Source organism: Fragaria vesca, linkage group LG1, assembly GCF_000184155.1.
Source record: "Fragaria vesca subsp. vesca linkage group LG1, FraVesHawaii_1.0, whole genome shotgun sequence".
Lineage (NCBI taxonomy): Eukaryota > Viridiplantae > Streptophyta > Magnoliopsida > Rosales > Rosaceae > Fragaria > Fragaria vesca.
The window spans coordinates 763986-784765 of NC_020491.1; the positions used below are offsets into that span (position 1 = coordinate 763986).

The following is a 20780-nucleotide window of genomic DNA, read 5'->3' on the forward strand; positions in this document are numbered from 1 at the left end:
TTAAATTCCGCCTAAAGCTCTCCACAAAGCACGCTCGATCGAGACCAGTTCACCAAGTTAAGTTACAAAACCAATTACAATAATCTAGGTAAGTTGCAAAACTATTTACGATGATCTAGGTAAAAAGCTAATCACACCTAAGCCAAATTTTTTCTTCAGGGCTTAGAAAAGAGATAGAACATCTCATGGCCCTGCTCAGCTTTAGTAATAGTACTTTTCTCCTTTTCGGCATAAAATCTCACCAGGTTTTCATATTCACTCTCTCCCTACTTGTAGTTTATATGCTTGTTGCTCCTGTATAGCTTCAATAATTATTCATGAATTTCTTGATGTCAATATGATTATTACTTTCTTCATAGTTTTTGAAGTAATGGGACTCAATATTAGGTAGTCGGCAAGCGTGGTTCGTCTACTTCATATTTTCCCAGGTGCAGTACAACGACGACTACTGCTACTACCACTGTTCTTCTTAGTCGCTCACGCAAAACAAATTCGGGTAAGGTCAAAAGTCCTAATCATCTGATATAACTTTTTCTTACCCTTCTTCATAATCAAAATGGAAATGAAAACGTTTGCTACTTTGCTATCAATTTCTACAGAAATTCTCTGTATATTATATGTCTATTCAATACTGATAAAGATCCTAAGTTAGTCAGAGTTCAACAGCTTACTTCCATCACTTGGATTAATTAATCAATGGAGTCGAATTCTTGTGTTAGTTGCAATTGGAGGATGAAATATACTGTTGGCTAGTCGCCGAATATAAATACAAAGGATGGCTCATAGTTTCTAAGTATAATAACCATGAAGCAGCCCATCCTTCAACCCCTAATCTATGTATCACAATCTCTCCAAAAAAAATCTATGTATCACAAAGTGTACCAAAACAACAGTATTCATTTATATATAGAGGTTACAGAGTACTATTACATGTAACATATGAATATTGCAAACAATGGATACCTAGAATCCTAAGGCGAGAGACAAAGATTAAGCTTTACTTCGGAGAGAACAATGGCAATGGATGCATCAGTGCCACAAAGTTATCAAAGGCGCATGCAGTAATAGCCTACTTGTCAAACTTGGAACCACCTAACCACCTCCCTCCCTTGTCCCATTTCACTGGGATCAAGTGTGGCTCACTTTCCAAAAAAAGTGTGGCTCACTTTCCCCTTATATAAACAACACCACAGATACATAACCTCACAAACCAAAACCCAAACTACACCAAAAATAAATACCACCACACACTCAGTCCTCACTCCTCACCTTCACTATCTCTCTATAATTTGACTTGTAAAGCTCAATTCTTATAGTTCTGATCAAGCCTCAAGCATTTCAAGAGTTCAGTTTTCCTTTGGTTTCTTAAATCTTTGACAAAGAAATATGGCTGGAACTGGTTTGTTTACAGAGATACTGGATGGAGAAGCTTACAAGTACTACTCTGATGGAGAATGGAAGAAATCATCTTCTGGTAAACTTGTTCCCATCATCAACCCAACTACAAGAAAGGTTCACTACAAGGTTCAAGGTGATTACTTCTTTTCCTTTTTGTTTAACCATGTTTATGATTTTTCATGTTTTGGTTCATTTTGCAAAGTGAATTACAAGTACCCTTTATCTGGTTAATTGGTTCAGCTTGTACACAAGAAGAGGTTAACAAGGTTATGGAATCATCAAAAACTGCACAGAAATTATGGGCCAAGACTCCACTTTGGAAAAGAGCAGAGCTACTTCACAAGGCTGCTTCTATCCTCAAAGAGCACAAAGCTCCAATTGCAGAGTGCTTGGTTAAAGAAATTGCTAAGCCTGCTAAAGATGCTGTTACAGAGGTGTCCATAAGCATAACCTTTATCTTTTGATTTTTCAGTGCTTTTTTATTTTCCTGTGAAAAGTTTGGATTAAAGTTCGGGTTTTGTGAAGGTTGTGAGGTCTGGAGATTTGATCTCTTACACTGCTGAAGAAGGGGTCAGGATTCTTGGTGAAGGGAAGTTCTTGATGTCTGATAGTTTTCCTGGAAATGAAAGAACCAAGTACTGCCTGACTTCCAAGGTATATTAATTTGTACTTTTTACTAATTTGGTTTGTGCAGTTTCTCTTTTACTGTTGAGTTAATGGAATTTTTCTAGGTAGGTTGTTTGATGATGTAAGCCTTTGAAGAAACAAATGATGATAGCCTCAGAAACCATTTTGTAACAAAAGATGATGATAACGTTTGCCTCTCTCATCTTTCTTCAATTTCCCTTCTTGGAAAGAGGGACCCTTCAAATTCTAGAATTAAAATCATGTTCAATGTGCGTTATTTTCTGAAGTTAGATTATAACACAGAGTGATTCTCATAGCAGTATATGATGATTAAGTAGCAGCATATGCTTTGTAGTAAATTTACTCTCATGGCTAAATGTTCTGTATCATTACCTGAAATTTAGCTGCATACAACTGAATTTCCATTTCAGATTCCACTTGGTGTGGTTCTAGCCATTCCTCCTTTTAACTATCCTGTCAACCTTGCCGTCTCAAAAATTGCTCCTGCACTGATTGCTGGAAACTCTCTTGTGCTCAAACCCCCAACTCAGGTATCAATTCAAGGAATTACACAATTATCCAGCTGTTCTTGTTAGAATGTGTTAGGTTGTCTTTGTGAATCTGCCTTTACAATGTCGATGGTGATCTCTCATGTTACACCTACTTTGGATCTAGGGTGCTGTTTCTGCCCTTCATATGGTACATTGTTTCCACTTGGCTGGTTTTCCCAAAGGCCTTATTAGCTGTGTCACTGGAAAAGGTTCTGAGATAGGTGACTTCCTTACCATGCATCCTGGAGTCAATTGTATTAGGTAAAATCCCAACCTACCAATGTCTGGATACTAAATTAGCTACACCCGTAGTTTGGTTGTCTCAATACATATAGTTTCTTACCGATCAATTGCGGTTTCACAGCTTCACTGGTGGTGACACTGGTGTTGCCATTTCAAAGAAGGCAGGCATGATCCCTCTTCAGATGGAGTTGGGAGGTAAAGATGCCTGCATTGTTCTTGAAGATGCTGACCTTGATTTGGTGGCCGCAAACATAATAAAAGGAGGTTTTTCCTACAGGTGATTCGAGTCAATTTTTTCTCTTTTGCTTACATATGTAAGCCACCATGAAAATGCTGAGTAGTTAGTCTTAACATGACACACACATCTTGTAACAGTGGTCAGAGATGTACTGCTGTCAAGGTTGTGCTGGTAATGGAATCTGTTGCGGATCCCCTGGTGGAGAAAGTGAAGGCCAAGGTGGCAAAGTTAACTGTCGGGCCACCCGAGGAGGACTGTGACATCACTCCAGTTGTGTCGGAATCATCTGCAAACTATATTGAAGGGTTGGTTATGGATGCAAAACAGAAAGAAGCAACATTTTGCCAGGAATACAAAAGAGAAGGGAACCTTATCTGGCCTTTGTTGTTAGATAATGTCAGACCTGATATGAGAATTGCTTGGGAAGAGCCATTCGGTCCGGTTTTGCCAGTCATTAGGATTAGTACCATTGAAGAAGGTATCCACCACTGCAATGCTAGCAATTTCGGACTACAGGTAATGCCATTTTATAATAACATGACATGATCTAATTTATCATAACAATGTTCTTACATGAGTGATACATACAGGGCTGTGTGTTCACCAAAGACATCAACAAGGCAATGTTGATCAGTGATGCAATGGAGACAGGAACAGTTCAGATAAACTCGGCGCCTGCTCGCGGTCCAGATCACTTTCCATTTCAGGTGAGCACTTCAGAATTACACCCACCTAATTAGTATAGCTTGCTAACAAGGGCATCATATTAATACGGAACTTTGTGATGAATGACAGGGTATAAAGGACAGTGGAATTGGGTCACAGGGAATCACCAACAGCATCAACATGATGACCAAGATCAAGACCACTGTAATCAACTTACCAACCCCTTCTTACACCATGGGTTAGTAAGTTGTGTTAAATAAAGAAAGAATCATAGTATTCAGAGCGAGCTAGCTAATTAATAATTTCATTTAGCAGACCGATTAGTAAACTGTCTAAGTGTGAATTTTAGGCTGCAGACTGTAACATATTACGATCTTCTACGACGTAATGGAGTTGATGAGAAAGATGAATAACTGGGATATTCTTTCCAAACCGCAAGCTGTATCATGTGTATTTAGCTCATGTCATAGCTCTTGCAAGAATTTGAGGCTTCTTTTCTGTACTAAATAGCTTTGTATGTTACCCAACTATTTTGAAACATCTTAATAAGAAGTTGTGCTACTATGCCAAGTTTTGAACTATGTTGCTACTTGCTAATTTGCAAAATAGCTAAACCTAAATAAATAAAAAATAACAACCTTTAGGCCAGTACTTAACCTAAAAAGCCCACTTCACACTCACTCGTCTCGGTCCTCACTACTTAAAAAGGGACAAAACTAGTCGTAATCTAGATTATGCTCAACATCACTAACAGTCTAGCATTTTAATATATATGTTCGACATGGTTAGATATGATTTTTAATTAAGATATTATCACGAACCATGTGAATCAATTAACAATGATATTATAAAACGGTTGTTCTTAACCGGTTAATGTTAGACCGCCACAATTACCTAAACTGCCCGTCCCGATTCCGTCTCTAAAATTCACGGGATGAGACGGGACTTCGTTTTGAAAATTGAAGGCCCGGCCCGACCTGTCCCGTTTTGAAAAAACTGATTCGGGATCAGGCCTTGTTAGCTGGATCTAGTTTAGGCCCGGCCCGTCCCGAATTAAAAAAAAACCTTAATTGTGTAAGTTAATCTACACCGTTGGATTGATCTGTGCGGTACTTCACCCTAACTCTTTCTCTTTCATACACGCCTCACTCACTCTCTCTCTCTCTCTCTCTCACCATCGCCTCACTCAGTCTCTTGCTTTGCTTCTCTCAGACCACCTCTCAGGTTGAAAGATCCACCTCTCAGGTCCCACTTCTTACCCACATGTATGTGTTTATGTGTTATCATACCTGCATCTAGTTTCAGTCTGTCATTAAAACCAGCGTGTGCTAAGTTTAAAGGGCTAGTTTTGCTCCGACTATGGTTTTGACATAGGCTAGTTGTGTTCGTTGTGTATCTATGTTTTGGGATTGCACACGGAATGGCTGAATGTTAGTATTGTCAATGTAGTTACCTTTCTAATATAGGCGGCCTGTTGCTTTTGTTCTTGCACTTGGGTCAGTTCATCAGTTCAGCAGACGGGGATGTCTGAATGTAGTTTGCTGACCTATTGTATTGGTCTGATATACGATAGTTGCTTTTGTTCTGCATCTAGCATTCCATGTTGTCTTAAAGAAGAAAGGAAAACTGGAATTTTTTGCAAGTTGTGCAAAGTTATTACATTCCCTGTCAGTCCTTAAGATGTGAGCTTGCACTTTAGAGCTATGATTTCTTTCTTGGTTTCTCAAGTTTGGATATCACGGAGTGCTGTTATAGTTTTTGATTGATATATGGCATGCATTTCTATGTTTAATCTAACTCTCTTTCTTTTCATTGCTTATACAGAGATGAAGCTGAGGTTCCCGGTACTGCTGAGCCTGTGGCTGCTGCTCCAGCTCTAGGTGAGCCCATGGACCTCATGACAGCATTGCAACTTGTGCTTAGGAAGTCATTGGCTCATGGTGGGCTTACACGGGGTCATGAAGCTGCCCAGGTCATTGAGAAGCATGCTGCACAGCTGTGTGTTTTGGCTGAGGACTGCGACCAGGCTGATTATGTGAAGCTTGTCAAGTCCCTGTGTGCAGAGCATAATGTTAACGCAATGACAATTCCTAGCGCCAAAACTCTTGGAGAATGGTCTGGGGTAAGTGGAAATATTCATTTATTGCTTTAAAGTACTTGTTTCGTGCACCTTATTTTGCCATTTTATGTTCCAGATTAGTTATAAACAAATGCATTTATTTTTCACCTGATTTTCATTGCCAATAGATCTATGTGCCAACTTTTAATTATTACTTTCCTAGCTTATGTTGATTTGGATTCTCTCTTCTCACAGCTTTGCAAGATTGATTCTGAAGGAAAAGCAAGAAAGGTTGTTGGCTGCTCTTGCGTTGTTGTCAAAGTAATACTACATTCATTTGAGTGTGTTAATTCGGTATACATCCGGTTGTTATCTCGCCAAGCTATTTCTCTTTTGATGGTTTTGTTTACTTACCTTGGGGTCTATTGTTTTACTGGATTTTGGTGAAGATACAGAAGGCCTTCATGTTGTTCAGGAGTATGTGAAGTCCCATTCAGCAGTCATCTCTTTGTTTAAACAAAATTTATATGAAAATGCCACTGAAGATGTAGTCATTTCATATCCTACTTCAACAGAGACCCTAGGTCGTGGCATTGACATTGTGAAGGCTGGTTGGTTATTTCTTTTTTAGTTCGTTTAAATTCTTTATAATGGCACACTTGTTACTTACCCCTTTCAATTATTTTTGCAGTAAATCATTGTGACGAAGATGAAAAGTTGAAGAAGTTAAATGTGGAACTGGGTAATGAAGCATATGATACAGTGATAACTGCACTGTTGGAAATGAAAGAGTATAATCCGTTTGGTAGATACAAGGTAGAAGAGCTATGGAATTTCCAACAAGATAGGAAGGCATCATTGATGGAGGGAGTCCAATATCTTCTTAAGCAACTTGATTTGGTCAACACTAACAAGTGACAAAGAAACTGAAGCATGGATTAACACAGAGGTCGTCATAGTATTCATCCTTGTAGTAGTTTCTTTTCTGTCTCTGTGAAGTTCATATGAATTGATGATATGCTAGCAATCATGTAAGTTATTAACCTCTCCTTTTAATTATTTTTGCAGGGAACAAACATCACTTTGTGTTTGACAAAGTTTTTGATCATGAGGCAACACAACAAGATGTTTATGTAGAAATAACGCAACTTGTACAAAGTGTACTTGATGGATACAAAAGACATGAAGACTATTGAGGCATATTCTTCACTGGACATTGAACACGTTTGTAAGTTGATTCAACGCCATGAAGAGTGTTAAGCTCTGCCAAAGAGTTTCTTAATTTGGAGTTGTCAGGCCTTGATTAGGGGCTTAGAGACTTGAAGGCCACTGAAAAGGAAGTTATTGAGGCAGTAAAGAGAGGCCAGCAGCTGCGCAAAGATTACGAAACCGCAAAGAGCCGCCTTGAAAAGAAAATCACCCAATCAAAGGATTCTCTTCAGCATCAAAACAAGCTAGATGAAGAACTTAATCATGCAAGGATTAAAGCTGGAGAGCAAAACTCGACAAGGAGAGCTTAAAGAGCTACTGGATTCTTTGAAGTCGTTTGGGCAGAGTAGCCCAGCTGGTAGAACTTTAGGCTTAGGCTTCTGATTTGTTTTGCTCTTCCCTCTCCCATTTTTGGTGAGTACTTTGGTTCGCCCCCTAAACCCTGGCAGATGTGTTTATATCTTAAAAGTAACAGCAACGAGAAGCGAACCAAAAGAATTGAGATGAGAGTCATGAGACGTGTGTATATGAGATGGATGAAATGTTGTTTTAACTTTTAACAATGTACTAAGGTTAACTTAGAGCGATGAGATGCTAGATTTTATTATGGACAGATCATTGCACTTAACCAGTAACTCTGTTTCTATTCACAGAGAACTTTTTTTTTTTTTTTTTCCTTAGATACAATACACAATAAGTTTTGGTGATTTGAATAACAAAATGTTAGACAATGTTGCAAATTAATTAGCACGATATGCTCTTTCTTGTTATTTAGTTTACGCTATAGAATTAGATGCGAAATCGATATCATCATCTGTTAGGATTAAGTTGGCTTATTTCATTTTGGGGTGATTGATTGATTGATGAAAGGGTTCGACTTTGGAATATATTTAGCAATAACAATATATGCAGCATTTGGTTGGTCGTATACAACTGACCTTGTTTCTTTTCTTTTCTTTTCTGGTGAAACATCTTATGCTATGTGATTCCAAGTTCACGTTATCATTTTCAAAAATGATTCTTACAGGACTGTGCTTCAATATAGCTTAATTAGGAACTTGGGATTATGTACATAATTTGACACGTACATGCAAGCCGGATAAAATGTCTTTTTAAGGAACAAAAACAAGATAATCATGTTTAATTTCAAGATTGCATTGGTATTAGTTGTAAAGAGAGACCTTATGACCTGAATATCAAAAAGCGGAGATGTGATTGGTGAAAGACAAGGACATATGCCTACATCTTTAGTTCTCCAAGTTAATTTAGTTGGATTTTACTAAAATTGTTTTAAAATATTATTCGTTTGTCTCGTTTTTTTTTTGTTTGTCACAACGATATATATATTTTAAGTTATTTGTCTTTAAATTACTATTTTTTTGTAAGCATATGCATAGTTTCTTTATATATATATATATATATGTTTAGACATCGACAGAACATACGATAATTACAATTCTTAGCTTATACTTACAAAAACACAAATTAATTCTTACTCCCCATTCTCAACGCGTAAAACTAACGAGTATAATTTCATATATAATGCTAAAACACTAAAACAAGATGAACATCGAATACTAACAGATTTCAATGTCCCTCTCGTTGTGGTTAGAATCGTTCCGTGATTAAGATTCCTATAGTTTCATAGCTGGGTACATTTAGTCGTACGTGATTTGATACAGTGAACTTGGCTAGCTCAGCATCAACCAAATTAACAACTCCGTCGATCCCAAAATGAGAGATCGTCCACGATATATAGCTAGCTGTTTCAATCGAACACATCTCACTTCTGTATATCTGAGTGTTAAATTCAAGATCATATATATATTCCACTGCTACTTGGTCGTGATTTCAGCTAGCAAAGTTTGAGCATATGATTTGTTGAAATTCTGAAACCCAGTTAAACAATGTATATAATCATTCTGGTAATCTTTCAAAATATTCAGACTCTAGCTAGTATAATATTCAGACATGTTCTCTGGATTCCACAAGATATGTTTCTCACTCTTGTATTCTAATACCAATGGAAACCGATGTGAAAGACATTAAGTAACTAAGTAACATAGATATTCAGGAAACAAATTGTTATTGAGTAGCATTTCACTACACGTCTACATCAGAATGCGTATCATTTGGGAATGCAATAGAGTCTACGATAATGTCACTTTTCAAGTGTCAAAAGTATTACAAATTATGAATCCAAACTCAAAATAATGCGGTCGTTAACTTAAGCAGAGTGAAATGTGCACACTATAAATTACAATCTACACACCATATCCTACATTTTTATAATGAAATATCTAAACTATTTATGTTTTAATTTCTTCAAGTTGTCAATGGTATGGACAGTTTGAACATTTTCTTGTAAAAAAGTGAAGTATGATGTGTGGATTGTAATTTAACGTATGTAAATTTCACTCTCTTAACTTAATATATACAAATATTTCATCATTTCAATATATGTTGAAATTGTTGATACAATAACGATATTAATTAGAAAATGTATGAGAAATGAAGAGTAGTGAGTTTATTGCATAATGGGGTTTAAGGGATATTTGCATAAACGTATATGCATATTTGAATCGACATCGATCTGACTTCTTTGTTTATTGGTTTTATAAATAAAAATAGCGTTCGGTAATAATTTTACTTTTAACATCAAATATCACCGTACACATCAAAACATATGAAAGAAGATAAGACTAGTCTAATAAAAAAAAACCACATTATGAATTTGGTGTTGATATTATTGTTTTTTTAGGGAACTGTTTGGAACTTTGGATAAGACAGAATTTAAGCAGTTAGGTTCAAGTTTAAAACTTCAAACCAAGCTTAAACAACTTAAACCACTTTTAGTAAAAAGGTAACGCGCGTCCAGCACAACACGGTGGTCGTACTCAACACAGTAACACAACCCCTCGCAATCAGTTAACCCTTAGACTAGTCTCCTCCTAACTAGTCTCACCAACCAAAGGCCCTGATCATGACACACTCAGATTATATAAGGGACTCCACACTAAGCCTGTGTGCCCCAGCCACACCATAACAAAACCCCTCCCTTCTATTTAACCCAGCTCCAAAACACAACACAAATTTAAGAAACCCAGAAAACAAAACCGTAACAGTTCAGTTCAGGACTTGAGGTCAGTCTGTGAGAATTGAAATGAACTCTCTCCTAAACCCACAACAACAACAACAGATCAACACCACCGCCTCCTCCGCCGTCCAAGACCTCCAGCTCCACCACCACCACCACCGCCTCCACATGAATAACCAAACGACGCCGTTCGACTCCTCCCACGACGACTTCCTCGAGCAAATGCTCTCCACTCTCGGAAACCCCTCCTCCTGCTCCTCCTGGGCCGACGAAACCCCTCCCCTTCCTCCTCCGCCGCACTCCTCAAACGACAACAGCAACAATGTCGTTTTCTCCTACGACGACTCCTCCAACCTCGCCTCCAAGTTCCGCAGCCACCAGATCAGCGCCGGCGCCGCCGCTGCCTCCAAATCCTCCCCGAATGCCTCGGCGGCTGCCGCCGCCGCCATGATGCTCCAGCACCAGCTCATGATGTCCCGCGGCTCCTCCGACTCCGGCTACGCTCCGATGGGGCTCGCCTTGGGCAGCAACGGCGAGTTTGACCGCTCGCATAACGACGTTGACGGCTCGTCGTTTAAATCTCCTAACCAGGTCAGTTTGTCAGCTTCTTAATCTCAGAAACCGGATGGCATTAATGTAAATAATTCTACAATAACGGCGGCGGCTTTTTACAGGGCGGCGGTGACGGCGGTTCTTCTGTTCAGGCCTTGTTTAATGGCTTTACTGGATCTCTGTCTCCGAACCAGCCTCAGCATTTTCACCACCCTCAGGTATTTTTAATCACAATTCTCATCATTCTTTTTCTCTCTAATTAATCATGATTAGTTTCTAATGACGTTTTGATTAGGGTGGTGCGCTTCAAGCTCAGAACTATGGAGCTCAAGCACAAGGCATGACACAACCTCCGGCGAGCGGCTCAGCCGGGGCCACGGCTGCGCAACCCAGGCCTAGAGTCAGGGCCAGGCGAGGTCAAGCCACTGACCCACACTCCATTGCTGAAAGAGTAAGTTATGGGAATCGGAATAATTAATAGTGTTTCGAATCATTGAAACTTTGCGATCAGATAATAACAAAATTAGTTAGTCACGAAGCACTAGCATTTGTTTTCTGTTTTACATTTTTGTTCGTATTAGCTTGTATTTGTCTGAAAACGGATATTGTTGCAGTTACGAAGAGAGAGAATTGCAGAGAGAATGAAGGCCCTGCAGGAGCTGGTTCCAAATGCCAACAAGGTAAAATTAAAATTCGTTTAATTATTCATTTCCCGATCATACTTTGTAGTTAATTAGTTGATTAAAGAGCATAATTATGGGTCATCATCAATATTATTTGTTTAAAAATTTTGAGAAATGAAGCTCCTCAGTTTCCACCTCCCCAGTGGGAAACCTCCGTATCTGTAACTGCAGATAATAATTCATGAAATATCATTTTGTTTTTAGAGTTTAGGGGACAAGTGTCAGATATCTAATAAGGGTCATTTTATTATAAGAAGCCGGAAATAGCAAAGTTGGTCCCGTACGACTCTAATTGCTTTCCTAAGTATACCTGGAATTTCTTAATAAATTGGGTAATCATAGTGTACAATACTTCTACCAAGATTAAGTACCTTGATATAAGCACTTCTTATTTCTTCTTTTTCAAGATGATATGATGTTGTTAATTAAATAAAATTTTGGATGTGGGTTTTTGGAATGACAGACAGATAAGGCTTCAATGCTGGATGAGATCATCGACTATGTAAAGTTCCTGCAGCTCCAAGTCAAGGTAATTTAGATGCTTTGCTCTCTTCCTTCCTCTAATTATTGGTTCTGCTTAATCCTTTTGATTATCTTTAATCCAAGACCCTCTTTCTGATAGCTTAAACTAAAGAAAAGGAAGGATTCCCTGGTTGACATTGTTTGTTTGGATATGATAATCAAGTAAAGAATTAGCCTATGAATTGTAAAGTGCGATCAATGTATGGGGAATATTAATTTTCTCTCTGTCACTTGTAGTATATATATTTACTGGTTTTATGCTCTCTTTTTGGGTTCAACAGGTTCTGAGCATGAGCAGGCTGGGTGGTGCTGGTGCTGTTGCTCCCCTCGTAGCTGATATGTCCTCTGAGGTAAAATCAACAAGTTCAAAAACCCTATCCCCGTAATCATCACACACTACAAAAGTACAAATCATCTGCATTTTCGCATTCAACTAACTTATAAGATTGAAATTTCGGAATTAGTATAAATTAATGATTCAAAACTCCGATATTTCAATACTCCGAAACACTATGCCACGAACCCACGAACTAACTGAACTTTCCACCACAATGAAACGACAAAACTAAAGCAGGCACGCGTGCCCACTTTAGAGATTCCTCCTTCTACTCTCTTTTATGAGAAACTCAGCCTTTTCTCTTTTGGCTTGTCTTTTTCCTTTGCTTTCTTTTTCACACTCCGAAAGTTTATTTACGAAAATGTTTTAATTTCCTTTGGGTGGCTGTAGGGAGGCGGTGACTGTATCCAGACCAGCGGCAATGGCGGGACCCGCGGCCGGAGCAACCAAACGGCGTCGTCGAACGACAGCATGACGGTGACGGAGCACCAGGTGGCCAAGCTCATGGAAGAGGACATGGGCTCCGCCATGCAGTACCTACAAGGCAAAGGCCTCTGCCTCATGCCTATTTCCTTGGCCACAGCTATCTCCACCGCCACGTGTCACACCAGAAACCCACTGAACAACAACAACAACAGCAGCAACAACAACAACCCTATCATGGCATCCAAAGGCGGAGAAGGACCGTCGTCTCCCAGCATGTCGGTGTTGACCGTCCAGTCAGCCACGATGGCCAGTAACGGCGGGGTTGACGGTTCCGGTAAAGACGCCGCCTCCGTCTCCAAGCCGTGAGAGTTGCTGAATCCCCCCTAACGTGACGTGGACCCGAAGCAAAGTCTACTAAAATAAGGCCCTCTTTTCACCAAACGACGCCGTATTTGCGTAGACTTTGGCTCCTATAAAAAGCCTAGCTAACCACCACCTCCCAGATCCCTATGAAAATCCTGTTTTTTTCATGATTTTTGGGGTTTCTTTATCTTTTTAATTGCTTTTGTTCTTTTGTCGCTTCTTAATGTGAGCTTGTTTATCTTTGATAATCATGATCATGTTGCTCTATTATGAAATGATTAGTCTCTAAATAATAATGTGGGAATTATTAAAGGATCAAAAGGAGATCCAGGAGGGTTTGAGTTTTATCAAATTCTAATAAAAGGAGTCGGCAGCTAACTACAAAAGCTCCTGTGATAAGAGTTGTTTTAGGTTTTGGCTTTGTTTGCTAAAGTTTGAGTTGGTGGTTATAGACCATATCAATGCGGATTAGATTTCCGGTCAACTCAACGTCTTGTATTGTTCTTCTTGTTTGTTTTGGATGATTGATTTGGAACACTGGTTTGACTACCTACTCCATTCACTTGCTTCAGTTGAAGTCCTTGAGGACGATGACACGGACAAAAGTTTATCTTGAATCCATTATCTCACAATCGCATGCCAAGTTTCGTCTAGGGTATCTATACATCAAGCAGATTAGTTCGATTCAGAGGTAAACTATATGTATCAAACCAAGTCTAGTTCATATGTCGATACAAATTTATCGACCACCTTTATTTGCCCATCAAAGTGCTCAACTTCTTAATCTATTGACACATGTACATTTTATTATCAAGAATAAAGTTAAATAATTTAAAAAGACATGTGTCAATAGACTAAGAGGATAGACATTTTGTTTGATTTGTTTGGCAAATAAAGGTGGTCGCCTGATCGGCAAATTTGTATCCGTTCATATGTCGATACATTACCGCAGAATGAGCTATTGCATCGCGAAACTAATCAAAGATTAGCCAAATGAAAGATCGTGTAAGATGAGCTTAAAACAATAATACATGAAACGCAGAAAAAGAGAATACACTCGACCAAAAGGAAAGAGTTGCGTTTGAGTAATGAAATTCATAAAGGTGATGCGTTGCTGTTATTCATCTCCATAGTTGACAAACACAAAGGGATAGAGAACATCATAATTTAGTGTTCTTTGCTTTATAATTTATAAACTTCAGTAGGCAGCAGACTCTGTGGTCCAGGTCATACTCCTATGAATTTCTAATCCTCAAATCGACGACAGGATGACGTAAGGCCTACCGTCATCTTCTCTTCCAAGTCCCTGCTCTGCAGGTCATTCCCATTGGCATGTAGAATGGAAAACTGGAAACAGAAACCAGAAGGGTCTCCGGTAAAAATGTAGTAGCACTTCTGCAGTTCTGCTAAATGATATTGAGAGAAAGCAAAAATGCACCTAACAGATTCAAAAGCACTACGGAAAGGACTTACACAGCTAGAGATTCCTATAACAATGGCTGAAAATGTAAGATGAACCTTATCAATCAGCAGAAGCAACAATCCCCTTAAGATATTCAAGTCAGAGACACGAATGCAAGCTCCCGGCCGGCATTGTGATTCGGAGGCGATACTGGCGAGCATGAACTTCCCAGCTTGATTCTTTTCCAGATCTCCAACTCAATATCAAATGCACTTATTTCACATGGGAGTATTAAGAGACATGTAGTCCACTACTTATTGTCAATCCCTTCACAGCATCATTGAGGCATTGACTCTCCTATTCTAGTTCCATATTCTAAAGGTAGAAGATATTATTCTATATCTGCCCATAACTCCCAATAAGCCAGTCAAAACACATAATCAGGGATCAAGATATAAACTATACCAGGAAGCTGTTAGTTTGGACTTCACTAATCAGTTCATATATAATAAAACTCTGTATGAAATATAAAATGGGGGCATTGAATATTGTTGATGCATCATTTTCCAAAGTACTGGCAGAAGTTTACTATCTCTTTTACCTCTATTTCTATCTGTCATGAAGAGACTTTTATGTATGATAGAAATGCGATTGCAGCACTGAAACATACAATATTGATGAAGGCCAAGAAAAAATATATATGAATGTCATCTACAGAAAACGTGTCTCAGAACTGACATTAATCCTTGATGTAAATTTATAAAAGCAGACTACAACATCTCTAAGAAGATCTCATCTATGACTAGTATAGTGAGAATAAGTTCAGCCAACTCACACTTAATATGACACACATGTGAAACCTTAGACTATCTGAAGAGCACCTAGAGGAACAAATCCAGCATCTATCAGTATGATTCTTTAAAATTATGAATGCACCACCAATCTTCCTTCCTTCCTTACTCTTCATCTAATTGCAACCATGGTATTAGCACATACGTAGCCTCAATATTGACCCAGCTTAGGATCCAAAGGAAGTATCCATAGGCAACACATAACATAAACAAATATGCTATATGTACCAAAGCATATATGAACCAACCTAAAGGGGTCTCTGACTCCTTGAAAGCAAACACTAGCATGGACACAGGGTATCTTCACACAATAGCCTAGATATATGGACACAGGGTATCTTCACACAAGAAAAAAAGCGCATCAACCACAAAATTCGTTTTTCATCCATTAATTATACAAGAAACATATCTTATCAAATCAAAGTTGTCGTTGTTTCCAATTAGTTTCTTACTCCAACAAAATCTGGAGACGACAGTAACATCTCTGCAAGCCTTAATTCTGTTATACATCATTTGCTCCAACTGAATAATGAATTCAGCATGCAGCCAGTAACTGGCCAGGAGGATTCCTTCCGCCTAGAGGGGCCAAACGAACACCTTATACCCCTGCCAAAATGCATAAACGCACTCACTCCAATTATTGCTAAAATCGTCTCACAAGCATTATATAAGGTGAGCCCCTAGATTTAGCTTCCACGTATTGTTCTATCTAAAGAACACAGCAATGTTATGAAATGTTAAGTGCTGACGTATACAGCAATCTTAAAGCATAAACAGGCCATCCATAAAACTAGAATCGGAAACTAAATGTAGCTTTTATACGCTTTTCTATCCATCACCAGTAAGTTTTAGACTTAAAAGTAGATACTTAGTACAATTACTACAAGACTATGATAGGTAATAAGAGCAAGCACATTCTGATTGCTGACCCCATAAAACCCAAAAAGTTAACAGAAACAGTTTAACTAGTGCTGGGGGGCTTGAAAGTATAAGGTTGTGGAAGTGACAACGGACCTCTCCTCGATTCTTTATCATCCCAAAAGCCTCTTCAGACTTCTGCTCTTGCAGTGCAGCGCATCAAAATGCTTCACCTGTAAAAACAAAACAACCCAATAACGTCAAACAAAGGGAGCATAAACCCTGATGTCATAAACCCTAATGCCCAAAAGGGTCATAAACCCTGATGCCAAAAATGATCATAAACCCTAAAGATTGAAGCTTTACCCAAGAAGCACGGCAGTTATTGACAAACTGATCCCTGGCGGGTTTGCACTGTGCTGGGTATAACAGACCTTTGGACCCAATTTCAGTCTGCTTCTTATCTGATTCTTTCTCCAAACAAGCATAGAACGCGTCTCGAGCCTGATCGAACCCATCAAAATTTCAGATTGAATCCACAAAATTGAAGACTCAAGATTTGAAATTTAAAGCAATTAAACGAATGAGTGAATGCAAAGAAGGATTATCAAGACCTTATAGCAAGCTTGTCTTGAAGCAGAGAGCACGTCGGTGTGAACCCCATCTGGGTTTCGTGTTGCTAAAGCTTCTTTGGCCATGGCTTCGCTTTGTTTCTTCTGCTAGTGTCTGTGAAATTGAAACAATGAAAGGGAGTTGGAGTTGGAGTTGGGTTGGTTGAAGTGAATAGGCCAAGTTTAGGCCCAATCATCACTCGGGGCCCAAGGAGATAACTTGAGAAACATTATTTTCTGTTATAGCAAGTTTTCGTTGTGTTAATGTTGATGGTGTGATTGGAGAAGGCAACATTGTGGATTCAAGTTTTCCTTAACAGTGTCCTAGTTGCTTTGCTCGGGTTTTACATGCCAATTTTGTTGTTACATTTCTCTGCAGATGTACTGTAATATATGTATGAATTTGAAATGTAAAGTAAATAAATATGGATTTTCTTACTTCTTCACCTTTATCATTTAAACGTGAAATTATGTATTGATTGAAATACTTTTAAGTGTATATTCACGATTTTCACATAAATAAACATGTTATTAATAAGAGTATTGATGGATTATAATAAACTTCTCGCACTTTGTTTCAATCTGTATCACTTTCGTTGGACAGTGGATAGAGACAATACGGGTTTTGGTATACTTTGTTCAATTGTATCACGAGTTTTCACTCTTTCATGGTAATGGAAGAGGATATATTCAGTTTTTCACTCTCCCATCCAATTCCATTATTCTATCTCGTTCTCTTATTTCTGTTTCGAGAAAAAGGTTTGCCTCGATCTCTATCTCGTATCAGTCGTATGTACATTATCATGTGTCAATTTCTACTGCACGAAATGATGTACATTATCCCTTATTTGCGATGATCGTACAAACCAAGTATTTCACGTAATTAATCTTTTGGAAGGAAGAGATTTTAATGAGAGCTAATGTGCAGTTCTTATCCTGTCTCCTTTATCAATATCAAGTTGACACGTTACCCCTAACCTTCGACATTAATTTCGTTCTCGATCGATCTCCATCTCGGAGTCGGAGGCTTCAGCTATTCCTTTCACTATGGTGTGGATGTGAGCTCGAACTGTCTTTCGCACCAAACAGTAGGACTCGTGCAAAGACAAATCGCATTTACTACTATAACTGCACCGGTCAATGTCATTTACTAACACTAGTAATTAGTGAAACAAAGCTTGATAGGGATGCATGGGAAAGATTAACATAGTTGATTACGAATCAAAGTGATGGATTAGCTGCAAACCCTTAGGGCTTAGGTCTATATATACAGTGTTAAAGCGAAAAGGGGTATTCGATCAGATCTGGTTTTCAAACACGGTTTCTTTCTCTCTTTAGTCGAGAGGTAGCAGACGAACATATATAAGAGAGTGAGCTGGGGAAGATGGTAGAGAGTTCTAAAGGGGCTGACAGAAGAGAGTGAGCTCAGATTACACATTTGTAATGAGTACTAAGTTTATCATCTTCCTCATGCTACATATTTGTGTAATGTGTGCTCACTTCTCTATCTGTCAGCTGCAGATCCACTCTTACATTGGTAGTGGATTCATTTTTCAGGTTTCTTGGGTATAGGTTTCATCTTTGGTACTGGATTCATCTCTTTTCTTTTCACTCCGGTACTGATTTTAGGTGAATTGCTCAGATGATGATGAAGTAAAAGTAGAAACAAACCCAGAAGATATATGACACGTTGATACATACTTGATGTATATCTAGCTAGGTCTGTCGCTAACAGTCTCTTTGATCTTATCCATAGCATTTGACATATATATTTGTACATATATACATCTCTTTCTCTTTGGTTACAACAGAGGCGTTTTTCTTCGAAGCAACACCTTTTTACCATCATAATATTGGTTAATGTAAAGGGGGTTTGTACCAGGTCTCTAGATTAATAATCAGATTATGGCCAACGTGTTTTCTTCTCTAAGGGGCTATTATATGGACGGGCTTCTTCATCCTCCATCAAATTGATTCACGCATATATGTAGGTCTATGAGTTTTTAGTATCACAACTATACTGTACTTAATATTGATTATGATTATCCTTATTTCTAAAGTCTCAAGCAAAAGTAGTAGCTTCTTTCAAGAATGAAATGTGTAGATTTCACCTTATTTTCCTGCACTTAACCCTGACTGATCTTTCCTGCTTTCAAATTTTCTTCCAAAATTGAATTACGTTCAGATTTTGCTCTTACCAATGAGAGTTTTGTTTTTGTTCAAATTTGTTAGGCTTTTGGGAGCGCAGCAGCGAATGTTTATCTGTGATATGATCAGATTGGCAAGGTAACCTTTCGTTCCAACAAATCCCTTTTGAATATGTACTCCACATTCTACACCCTTTTTCATTTCTACGCTTAAACTTTTAATTGAAAAACTTTTTGCTTAATAAACTGAAACAGGTTTGCCAGATCTATCAAGGTAAACTGTTTCAAAACACTGTAAGGTAGTCCAGTGGTTCTTGCCTAGTTGGGTATGCTCCCTAACTTAGCTAGGTTCGAATCACGACATTGTCAAAAGTGGCTAAGGGATGAGCTGCAATGTCCTGTTGGCTCTCCGGGCCCCAGCGGATTAGTCCTTGGGTCTATGAAGCCTTTAAGATACCGCGATCTTGAATCAAATAAATAATAAGGTAAACCATTTCAACCGTTGAAATCTCCTTTGTGTTACTCTTAATTATGTTTCATTTCTATGGTTGCTGATGTTTGAAGATGTGATCTTTGCATTATTTGGTTTGTCTTAGTGGGTTAATTACCGGCCAATTATGATAAATGACAAGAGCATCTGAAAAATGTAAAGATAATATATCTCTTTTCTTCCTTAAACAAAAGTAGGAGAGGTCGATATTTAAGCAACAACATGTAAATTACAGGAATGTGCAGCTAGCTCTCATAATCCACGTTATTTGCAAATTCATATAATTTCAGTGATTATCTATAATTTTTTCTTTTCTTCCTTCCACAATTGTTAAAGAACATTTAAAACTGTTTACATTTCATGGATCTTTTATATTTCATGTCTAGCTATTTGGGTGGTAGACTTGCTTCTCTGGTACTAGAAGTGTCGTATGGCCGTTGGAGTTCAAAAGCAGTAAAAAAAAAAAAACTCAAAGTTACTGCTTATATCGGAAAAATTCATATTTTAGCAATGCAAATAGCGTATATATATGTTGTTAATTGTTCGTCAAAGAAAACTATCATATATATTGAACTTTGAAGTAATGAAGTTGGTGTAGTCAAATTACAAAGGTATATGTGGGAACAATGATACATCTTATTGTTGTTTTATGCATGTCTCCTCCCAGTTTTTCCAATTTGTTTGAGTTCACTTATCGTATCATAAGCAGAATGGTCTGTGTTTTCCTATATATTATTATGTTCAAAGCAACAAGACTTCCAGAAGCTTAAATTTGCATAGCCATTGAGACGATGAGAATTGTAGACTCACCTAATTATTAGAGCACCATATATAAAATCTTTCTTCCCTGGCCATCTATCTGTTGCTCCAAAGCATTAACAAAGCTTCATTAGGATCAAATATGGCCTCCTTTGTCACCTTTCATTAGCTTCAAAAGTGAGAATCTCCCTTAAAAGATGAACAAAAGTTGAAACAGAAAGGGTGAGATGACATAGATCCATTAGGTACATGCATGTAAAAACTACTAAAGGTTTCATGCACAAGAAACTTTGATATATACATATATAAATGCTCCCAAACCTATTCTCCAGCAGCTTGAGCAGCTGCTGACGGTGGTCTCCGGCCGATTCTAGGCTGAGTGCCGCCACAATCCGCCGGAGAGATGAGAGGTGAGAGAAGACGGCCAGAGAACCCGAGCAGCATTGGCAGTCTTACGTTTAGTCCTTTTAGGTTCTATTTTTTAGTTTTTTTTTTAAAGATAGGCCTACCATCTTCCCTAGGCCCAACCCAACTAGAAACCGCCTAGCCCGCAACAAGCTGCTCCTAGCCCACTAAGGCCCAATTATCCTTGAACTGCCATGTCTTGAAATGTTGAATACCCTACAGGCCTCTTTTCTTCTCACTCACACCGTCTCACTCACCAAGTTCAACACTAGCAGGAGCTCAAAAA

The 20780-nt window shown here is 38.4% G+C and overlaps 3 protein-coding genes, 1 non-coding gene and 1 pseudogene across 5 annotated transcripts; 4 read left to right on the forward strand and 1 right to left on the reverse strand.

The window, feature by feature from the left end:
- Positions 1 to 1205: 1205 nt before the first annotated feature.
- Positions 1206 to 4301, forward strand: LOC101310052 (NADP-dependent glyceraldehyde-3-phosphate dehydrogenase-like). The gene is made up of 9 exons (XM_004287072.1): positions 1206 to 1531; positions 1639 to 1832; positions 1924 to 2052; positions 2457 to 2576; positions 2701 to 2837; positions 2941 to 3096; positions 3195 to 3573; positions 3648 to 3764; positions 3853 to 4301. Exons 1-9 carry the CDS (start codon positions 1387 to 1389, stop codon positions 3964 to 3966), a joined length of 1491 nt encoding a protein of 496 aa, XP_004287120.1. The 5' UTR covers positions 1206 to 1386; the 3' UTR covers positions 3967 to 4301.
- A 599-nt stretch (positions 4302 to 4900) lies between these two features.
- On the forward strand, positions 4901 to 6413 carry LOC101312867 (40S ribosomal protein S12-like; the record flags this gene model as incomplete). Its single annotated transcript, XM_004288662.1, has 4 exons — positions 4901 to 4968; positions 5548 to 5845; positions 6038 to 6102; positions 6218 to 6413. Coding segments are annotated over 4 exons (627 nt in total), but the record flags the coding sequence as incomplete, so codon positions are not given.
- A 3709-nt stretch (positions 6414 to 10122) lies between these two features.
- On the forward strand, positions 10123 to 13310 carry LOC101310542 (transcription factor bHLH66-like). The gene is made up of 7 exons (XM_004287073.1): positions 10123 to 10679; positions 10763 to 10858; positions 10936 to 11091; positions 11255 to 11320; positions 11787 to 11852; positions 12127 to 12195; positions 12573 to 13310. Exons 1-7 carry the CDS (start codon positions 10155 to 10157, stop codon positions 12972 to 12974), a joined length of 1380 nt encoding a protein of 459 aa, XP_004287121.1. The 5' UTR covers positions 10123 to 10154; the 3' UTR covers positions 12975 to 13310.
- Positions 13311 to 15603: 2293 nt separating this feature from the next.
- On the reverse strand, positions 15604 to 16840 carry LOC101310826 (annotated as a pseudogene). The gene is made up of 4 exons (XR_183658.1): positions 16697 to 16840; positions 16449 to 16586; positions 16239 to 16315; positions 15604 to 15830 (listed from the first exon to the last, which is right to left on the reverse strand). The product of XR_183658.1 is annotated as an uncharacterized LOC101310826 (transcript).
- A 1683-nt stretch (positions 16841 to 18523) lies between these two features.
- Positions 18524 to 18967, forward strand: LOC101311408. Its single transcript, XR_183659.1, has 2 exons — positions 18524 to 18680; positions 18926 to 18967. It is a non-coding gene; the product is annotated as an uncharacterized LOC101311408 (transcript).
- The last annotated feature ends 1813 nt before the right edge of the window (positions 18968 to 20780 follow it).